Raw genomic sequence first — 10,000 nt, forward strand, 5'->3', positions numbered from 1 at the left:
CGAAGAGGCGCCCCGACCGACCAGAGGAGGCGCTAGTGCAGCGACCAGGACACACACCCACATCCGGCTTCCACCTGCAGACACGGCTAATTGTGTCTGTAGGGACGCCAGACCAAGCCGGAGGTAACGCGGGGATTCGAACCAGCAATCCCCACATTGGCGGAATAGACCGCTACACTACCCGGATGGTAATTTGACTTTTAAGGAAAAGGTGAGACATCAGGGACTGAGAATCATCACACCGTTTCTCGTGTCACGACCTGTATTGTTTCTTATATATGTTTACGAATCTACAAGGGTGGTGTTTCTGTTCTGCTGCACATTTAAACCAGCTCCTAGCTAGCTAGCTAGCTAGCTGCTTTCACATGTGTAAAAACTTTCCCAAACTTTTTTTTGGGGGGGGGGAGTTTTTCCCCCCTTTTTCTCCCCATTTGTATTGTTTCTTATATATGTTTACGAATCTACAACTTCTCAGGAAAGGAGTCAAGATGGCGACAATGTAAGCAACAACACCTGTCAGACAAACTGGTGTTTACCGGGTATTCGCTGATCACGTTTGTAGGATGGGCTCTCTCACGTGCAGCACTACCATAATACTGGATCTGGATCAGTCTTTAGAACTAGCCGGCTTACCGCCAGTTGCACAGAGCAGGCACGTCAAAAGACGCGGCGTTCAGACGCTGCACGACGAGCTCCGTGTTGAGGAACTTGACGCGTCACTGCACCTTTCAACCTGCGACCCCTCCTGCAGCAGTGAGAGTGGCGCCACTACGACTATGTCCCGTACCTTACACTCTCCATTGATGCAGATGTCCAGGGAGTCGGCCTGGCAACGGGTGCCATCGATGACCGCGGGGGAGCGCTCGGTGTAGAAGTTGTAACCCTCTGCCAAGCAGTTTAACGCACAGGGCTTCACACCACCTGGATGACAGACAAAACAGACACACACACAAAAAAGCCAGATCTTAACAATCGTTCATTCCACACTAATACATACATACATACATACATACATACATACATACATACATACATACATACATACATACATACATACATACATACATATATGTGTGTGTGTGTATGTATGTATGTATGTGTGTGTGTATGTATGTATGCATGTATATGTATACGTATGTATGTGTATACGTATATATGTATATATATATACGTATGTATGTATGTATGTATGTATGTATGTATGTATGTATGTATGTATATGTTTGTATATGAAGGAGCTATCTTATTTTTACCATCGTCTATAACTGAAGAGGTATGCCAGTATAGGTGCATTTTAAAGAAAGCCACTTGATTTTGTCACTGGACTCTTATAACGAATGTGTTCTCTGTATTCACCCATCCTATTGTATAGGAGCAGTGGGCAGCTGCAGCACCCGGGGACCGACTCCAGTTCTTCTTTCCACTGCTTTGCTCAAGGGCACAGGCAGGACTGTTAAACCCTGACATGCATGTCTTTTTGATGGTGGGAGGAAACCGGAGCACCCGGAGGAAACCCACCGCAGACACGGAGAGAACATGCAAACTCCACACAGAAAGGACCTGGGACGGCCTGGGGTCCGAACCCAGGACCTTCTTGCTGTGAGGCAACAGTGCTAACTCACTGGGTCACCGTGCCGCCCCAGTCTAAGAGATGAAACGAGCGCTTGCAATCTTAGTTTTCATCATCAACTCATCTCAGTTGTGTGTTTTAATAAGCACGAACCTACACCAGATATAAAATGTCTTGGCAGAGTGTATTTAAATACATGCAAATGCTGCAAATAAATAGAAACCTACTGTTATGAGGTTTGTGCTACACTATGCAGCCAGTTGTGGAATCTTATTTACATACTAAGGGGCATTAGTGGTACAGAACTAAAACCAGAGTCGGACACCACTGTAACACTGACACAGACAGACCACAGCCACTGCCAACAAGAGCTATACCGCTGCTCAAACAGAGCTCATCTCCCCATTAGATGGCTGCGCGAATTCACGTTTGCAGCGGCCCCACCCAGCACCGGTGTGGGAAGATGGCGGCGCGAACTTGCGTTTGCGGCGGCCTCACCCAGTACCGTCCATGCAGTGTCTTTGTCCACGTCCGCGTCTAAGTTTGTGCCTTCGTTTGATGGCTGGGAGAGGACATGGAAGAGGGGCAGGCTAAGCTAACTGCTAGTCCATGCAGACCGGCAGTTCTGATAACACCGAGGGCGGTCTGACAGGATGCGGAAGCGGGGCAGGCTAAGCTAACTGCTAGTCCATGCAGACCGATAGTTCTGATAACACTGAGGGTGGTCTGACAGGACGTGGAAGCGGGGCAGGCTAAGCTAACCGCTAGCCCATGCAGACTGGCAGTTCTGATAACACTGAGGGCGGTCTGACAGCACGCGGAAGAGGGGCAGGCTAAGCTAATTGCTAGTCCATGCAGACCGGTAGTTCTAATAACACCGAGGGCGGTCTGACAGGACGCGGAAGCGGGGCAGGCTAAGCTAACTGCTAGCCCATGCAGACCGGCAATTCTGATAACACTGAGGGCGGTCTGACAGGACGAGGTAGCGGGGAAGGCTAAGCTAACCGCTAGCCCATGCAGACCGGCAATTCTGATAACACTGAGGGCGGTCTGACAGGACGAGGTAGCGGGGAAGGCTAAGCTAACTGCTAGCCCACGCAGATCGGCAGTTCCGATAACACCGAGGGCGGGTCTGACAGGACGCGGAAGCGGGGCAGTGCTAAGCTAACTGCTAGCCCACGCAGACCGGCAGTTCCGACAGTCATCCTGGCGTTCGCTCTTTTGGACAATGGGAAAAAAAAATTTCTTTTTATATATGTTGGACATGTATGTTTTTGTAGTTTAGTAATTGTTGTAGTTTTTTTGTCGTTTGGATATATGTGTTCTTGTAGTTTGGATGTGTTTTTGTCTTTGCGGTTGCACTGCTGTGGGCTGGGGAAAACGATATATCATTTAATTTCATGCAAATGAAATGAAAGGGTCAAATAAATAAATGTTCCTGAGTCCTGATCTTACTGTTCTCTACAATTTTACATACTAGTGTTAAAGTGTTAAGAGATGACTTTACCCCCATTATAGACGAGGTTTGCTTTGTTTTTTTAAACCCAGTATTGAGAAATGTACCAGTTGCCTACACTGAGCTTCATAACAGTCCAACAGAGCAGTTGTGTAAGACTTAAAACACCACGAAGTGTCTCCTGTTCAGAGACAGTACAGTAGGACATGTCCTAATATGTTCCACTGAAACCAAAAAACAGGGGTAAACCACGCTTTCGAACAAGTTAAAATTACCTTATTCTGCACTTCTGCAGATGCGTCTCTCGTGCCAGACTAGCGCATGGAAGTACGTGGCTACGGCTAACGCTATGGGACTTCCAGGCTACACGACTTCCTGCTCTCACACGTGCAGAAAGTTCACAGATGGTTTAGACATGCATCAACTGGAACAAAGTGGTTCCTCCACCAGATTGTACTTTGCTCCTATTGAAGACATCAAATAGTAGAATCCTATTTATAGTATATGAAATAAATGAATTGTGGTGGGCTCTCTGCTAAAAAGACTGCCCCCATTGGACTGTGCTGACTGCTGTTTTTAGAGCGGCAGAGCACAGATTTATATATAAAATACAGATGTGTTATTCATATCAATTCATGTATCAGTTTATCTCATGACGTCACCATAGTATAATAGGCTGTTAGAGGCCACTTTTGTCAAATATCAGTAGTTTATGATGCTGATTAAAGATGCACTACACACTAACCTACTATCAGGGATCAGGAACATTTATCTGTCACGATTTGAAACGAAATGTTGTTTCCTCCCCAGCCCACAAAAGTGCAACACAAAGACAAAACACATATCCAAATTACAAAACCACATATATCCACACTACAAAAAAGCTACAAAAACTACAAAACCACAAGAACACATACATCAAACTAAAAAAAAAAAAAATCACTGTCCAAGAATGCGAACGCCAGCCAGGATGACTGCCGGAACTGCCGGTTTGCATGGACTAGCAGTTAGCTTAGCCTGCCCCGCTTCCGCGTCCTGTCAGACCGCCCTCAGTACTTCCTCTTCGGGCGCAACTCCAGCAGGGCCGTGGTCCCTGGGCCCCACCAGACGCAGCAGACCAGGCTCCCTCAGCCAATCCAACACCAGCTCTCCCAGTCAGACACCTTCGACACACCTTCCTGCACTCCACACAACGACACTAAAAACACACTCCGCCCTCGGTGTTACTGAACTGAACTGCCCCGTCTGCGTGGGCTAGCAGTTAGCTTAGCCTGCCCTGCTTCCGCATCTTCTCAGACCGCCCTTGGTGTTTCTTGTTCGGGCGCAACTCCAGCAGGGCCGTGGTCCCTTGGCCACAGGACACAGCAGACCAGACTCCTTCGGCCGAGCCAACGCCAGCTCTCCCAGCCAGACACCCTCGACACACCTCCCCGCACTACACACAACGACACTAAAAACACAGTTTAGTTCCACATCCATACTTCCACATACATACCATTTGCAACTATTTTCATGGAACCTGCATTGAGGGATGTCATAGGCAAATGTAACGCAGCACCTTGTACTCTACATATCATCAGTGATGGACCAGTGACCCAATATAGGAACAAGAAAAACGTTTATCGACTCAGCACAGTGCCTTCTCTGTGTGGCTTCCAGAGGGTCACTTGGAACGTCGGTGAGAAATGCATGGGAAAGCAGCCCCGATGGAGTGGGTGGGGCTGCAGAGCTTACTGCAGATTCAGCAGTCCAAAGAGGCACTGACTTGCAAACAGCTGAGGAACTTAACAACTTCCTGAAGAATCAACCCTCTAGCATCGAATACTACTGGATATCCGAGGGAAGCCACTGCAAAACACGACCAATCAGTCCAGACAAACGTCCTGGCCGTGAAAGGTACGCTGAAAATCCCCCAAGTGACCTCTGAAGAGCTCGCTGCAATTCAGTGGAGAGACGTTTCAGAGGTTTCTGTGCAAGACCCGGTATCTGCAAGTGCTTTGATCCATCTGCAGCAGATTTCAATCGGAAATCCTCCCCTCAACGTCTACCGACCGTCAGCAGGAATCTGAGAGACAAGTTCATTCGGGTCCGACAGTGAGTCTTTTGTGGGAGAGGTCCTCCAGGGTGGTGGGTGGAGAAGTGGACGTCAACTGCGTGGTACAGCTGGGCTTAGAAGAAGGTCTTCAGCTGGCCTCATCCACCTGACCTCCTATCCTACTGTGAGTCAGATGCACTGCACATATTCTCTGAGCCAGAAGCTTTGAACCTGGCATCTTGCAAAACTCATGACGGAGAACTACGAAGGTTTCCAAGCACACAGCCTGATAGTTCAGAAGTTCTGCCACACTGACTCACACCTTCCTCTGCAGCAACAAGACTGCCTGGACACGATATCGAGCACACACACGGCCTTGAACACGCATGATTCCCCCCGTCCCCCCCCCCCCAAAGCTCTCTCTCCCTCCCTGTCTCTCTCTCTCTCTCTTCTCTCCCTCCCCATCTCCCTCTCTCCCCTCCCTGTCTCTCTCTCTCTCCCCCGTATCTCTCTCTCTCTCCCCTCCCTGTCTCTCTCTCTCTCCCCCCGTATCTCTCTCTCTCCCCTCCCTGTCTCTCTCTCTCTCCCCCCGTATCTCTCTCTCTCCCCTCCCCGTCTCTCTCCCCCCATCTCTCTCTCTACCACCTCCCATCTCTGTCTCCCCTCCTGTCTCTCCCTCTACCCTTCCCCCGTCTCTCCCTCCCCCCATCTCTCCACACCCCTTCCCCCGTCTCTCTTTCCCCCACATCTCTCTCCCACATCTCTCTCTACCCCCTCCCCTGTCTCTCTCCCTCTCCCCCATCTCTCTCTCTACGCCCTCCATGACTCTCTCTCTCTCTCTCTCTCTCCCCCGTATCTCTCTCTCTATCCCTTCCCTGTCTCTCTCCCCCCATCTCTCTCTCTACCACCTCCCCCATCTGTCTCCCCTCCCTGTCTCTCTCTCTCCCCGTGTCTCTCTCTCTACCCCTTCCCGTCTCTCCCTCCCCCATCTCTCTACCCTTTCCCCCGTCTCTCTCTCTTTCCCACATATCTCTCTCTCTACGCCCTCCCTGTCTCTCTCTCCCTCTCTCTCCCCCGTATCTCTCTCTCTACCCCTTCCCTGTCTCTCCCCCCCATCTCTCTCTCTACCACCTCCCCCATCTGTCTCCCCTCCCTGTCTCTCTCTCTCCGTCTCTCTCACCCCCTCCCCGTATCTCTCTCTCTACCCCTTCCTGTCTCTTTCCCCCATCTCTCTCTCTACCACCTCCCCATCTCTGTCTCCCCTCCGTGTCTCTCTCTCTCTACCCCTTCCCCCGTCTGTCTCTCCCACATCTCTCTCCCACCCCCTCCCAATCTCTCTCTCTCTTCTCCCTGTCTCTTTCCCCCATCACTGTCTCTACCACCTTCCCCATCTCTGTCTCCCCTCCCTGTCTCTCTCTCTCTCTCTCTCTCTCTCTCTCTCTCTCTCTCTCTCTCTCTCTCTCTCTCTCTCTCTCTCTCCTCTCTCTCTCTCTCTCTCTCTCTCACTCACTCACACACACACACAACTTTTGAAGACATGTTTTCACCCTGATTGGGTGTTACCAGATATTCTCTCTCAAGTGAAATCACAACAGTAGACGTGTTTTCCCCCTGACGACTCGTGTTGTCGGATGCTTTTTCTGCACGGAAGTAAAATAAATCATTTTCAGTCCACTTAAGCTTGTTGACTATCAGCTTCTTCAACGAACTGGCCTTTGACCAGAAGCAACATGGTCAGCTGGTATCACTGGTTATGTCAACTGACATAACCAGTTTTTTTTCCCACGAAAATATGATAATATACAAAAATACGATAATATACAAAAATATGATAACATACAAAAATACAATAATATAAAAAATATGATAATATGCAAAAATACGATAATATACAAAAATATGATAATATACAAAAATATGATAGTATACAAAAATACGATAATATAAAAAATATGATAATATACAAAAATACGATAATATACAAAAATATGATAATATACAGGAAAATTAATGTGGAGTCAAATGTAATCCTCTGCTGCACTGTGGTGTTTTTTTAACCATTTTTTACATAATTTGTCAAATATTAATCATAAAGCAGATGTGTTTTCAGCATATGTCCCACTCAATACTGCAAAAGCATAAAATTTAAATTTAGAAATAATCCTACTAAAATCTATTGTCATGTGATAGTTTCAAATGAAGTGATTATTTGGTGAGTGCACTTGCATTCAGCTAAGTAGAGCTATTGTGGCTCACATGTGTTTCAGAACCTGGTCTTGGATGGGCACCTGATTTTCTCTCCCCACACTGTGATTTCTGCCTATGCTACAGGTGTGTGCGGGTTTTGCGACCTTTCGGAGACATTTTCTGGTATAAACCATTGACCTTGTTGGGACCAGTAGTCCTAAAGGGGCCAAAGCCCGGTCCTAGTGAGGCAAAACCTCATCTCTGAGGTTCTGGTTAAGGTTAGGGGTAGGGTATGAATTGGTTCTGGTTCTGGTTCAGGTTTGGGTTAGATTGTCTGCAATGAATGGAAGTCAGTGCAACGTCCTAATAAGGATAGCTGCACAAATGTGTGTGTGTGTGTGTGTGTGTGTGTGTGTGTGTGTGTGTGTGTGTGTGTGTGGCCTGCCAGTACGAGCCGTGCATGGCCCAAAAACTCCAGCCCTAGCCCAGCCTTGGCCCGTCAAGCCATTGCCTGACAAAGTCTGCAAGTTTTCAGCCCCGGCCCGACACCAGTACCACTTTACGTTCTCTCTGATGCACGCAAACCCACACACACACACACACACACACACACACATGGCATGGTCACGTGTCACGTGTAATGCACGCACACATGTGTATGTATACTAGTTACAATATGTATCATTTAATCAATATAACAATACTTCATTGGGTTGTCTATGTGAGTGAGTCCGACCCGAGCAGGGTCCATTCAAATAAAAAGCCCAAGTCAACTGAGCATGTCGGGGTGGGGTTTGCAACTCTCTGCTGCTGGGGACGAGCCTCGAACTTGCTGTTAAAACAGCTCGGGACCAGCGCCGCAGTAGCAATGATGGGACGGGGGTGGTGGAGCGTCCGCGGGCCGGTCCGGGTTAAAAAAAAAGGGGGTCCAGGGCCAGGCGTCTGGGTGGCGTAGCGGTCTATTCCGTTGCCTACCAACATGTGGATCGCTGGTTCGAATCCCCCTGTTACCTCCAGCTTGGTTGCCCCTACAGACACAACTTGACCTTTGGCACCGCCCCAGAGCGGCGCTTGTCCAATCCTACCTTAGCAACGGTTTCTATGTGAGGGAGGTCCGTCAAGCTGTCAAACACACAGCAAAATGCTGAAGCGGTGTGCCTGTGGGACCTGCAGACCGGATACTGGATATCTGACAGGTCTGGAGGGGGGGGGGGTAATTTTCTGTCCCTTCCCAAAACCCAGAACGCAAGAAGTGCAATGTGGGCAATAGATGTGGCAGGATAGCAGACTCCATGGCCAGCTTCACCCACCCAGAATCAACACAAATACCTGTCTGCTCCAAGCTAAGCTAGCTACTAGCTAGTATCGATAGCTAACACAGCTAACGTATCATTACGGTTACTTTTACCCACACAATGTGCTGATTTCTTCCTTCATGTTTTGGTGTTTCCCGGCTACTTCCTGGATAGTTCTGAACGCTTGACGGGCATAGCAACAGTAACTAAGGGGGGCGGGGCTTTGCGAAAGGTCAATTGGCCGTGTCTGCGGGTGGGAAGCCGGATGTGGGTGTGTGTCCTGGTCGCCGCACTAGCGCCTCCTCCGGTCGGTCGGGGCGCCTGTTAATGGGGGGGGAGGGGGAACTGGGGGGGGGGGGGGTAGCGTGATCCTCCCACGCGCTACGTCCCCCCCGGTGAAACTCCTCACTGTCAGGTGAAAAGAAGCGGCTGGCGACTCCACATGTATGGGAGGAGGCCTGTGGTGGTCTGCAGCCCTCCCCGGATCGGCAGAGGGGGGTGATTGGCCAAGTACAATTGGGGAGAAAAAGGGGGGGTAAACACCCCCCCCCCCCCAAAAAAAATAAACTACATTTTGTACTAAGAAATATGTGGTGTAAGTGTAGCAGATCTTTGTTGACCTTAGTGTGTCTAAGTGTGTCAGAGTTGTACTGTGTGTGTTTGCCTATTTAGCCCCCGTTAGCAAGTCTCTCAATTAATATGTATGCGTTTAGTCGGAGAGAGAGCACGTGCATACGTTGATATGAGGGGAGCAGATTGGGAGGGGGGGGGTATTGGGGGGGGGCTCCAGCCATTTCTGTGGGCGGGCCTGTCTCCAGCCACTTATAGACTGGTATTTGGTGGCGTCACCGGCCTATAAACTACCAAATCAAAACTGGGTTTGTTTGCTTGCTTGCTTGAGAGGACATTTCTGCAACGAGACCTCATATCTGCAGGCTGCGTCCTGTTGTTTCTGACTGATTGTTTACTGTGCAGAATCGCTTGCAGGTGATTCTGCACTTCCCATATAAAGACATCAGGTTTCTGTCTCGTGGGAACTGGCGTGTGTGGAAAGATCTGGACTGCCTCCCTTTGCTTTTATCACCAAATCAGCAGAGCGCTCGCGGAGCAGCGAGGTCCTTTTAAAGGAAGGAAAAGAGGAGGTTTTATTGGCTTGAGTGGCCGCCAGCCCCGCCCACGTTCTGACGACGACGTATATTCCTCCCCGTGGCGTGCTTTAGTTCGGGGAAACGGGGCCCTCGGATCTGGTGGGGTACACCAGACAGGTCAGCCAGCAGGCTCCCCATTGGCTGAGTGAGAAAGGCTGTGAGGAAGTTTTAAAAACTCATCACAGAAGGAAGGTAGGAAAGGTAGGAAAGAAGGTAGGAAAGGTAGGAAAAAAAGGTAGGAAAGGTAGGAAAAAAGGTAGGAAAGGTAGGAAAAAAGGTAGGAAAGGTAGGAAAAAAGGTAGGAAAGAA

General features: G+C 49.2%; 1 protein-coding gene across 1 annotated transcript in view; it reads right to left on the bottom strand.

Moving 5' to 3' along the window:
- The window catches only part of adamts6 (ADAM metallopeptidase with thrombospondin type 1 motif, 6), a 117,694-nt gene that overhangs the window by 35,343 nt on the left and 72,351 nt on the right, over positions 1 to 10,000 (bottom strand). The window contains exon 15 of the mRNA XM_056290478.1: positions 726 to 921. Coding sequence (XP_056146453.1) covers positions 726 to 921 — 196 coding nt within the window. The remainder of the gene's footprint in view (positions 1 to 725; positions 922 to 10,000) is intronic.

This window comes from Lampris incognitus, chromosome 12 (genome assembly GCF_029633865.1).
Source record: "Lampris incognitus isolate fLamInc1 chromosome 12, fLamInc1.hap2, whole genome shotgun sequence".
In the NCBI taxonomy this organism is placed as follows: domain Eukaryota; kingdom Metazoa; phylum Chordata; class Actinopteri; order Lampriformes; family Lampridae; genus Lampris; species Lampris incognitus.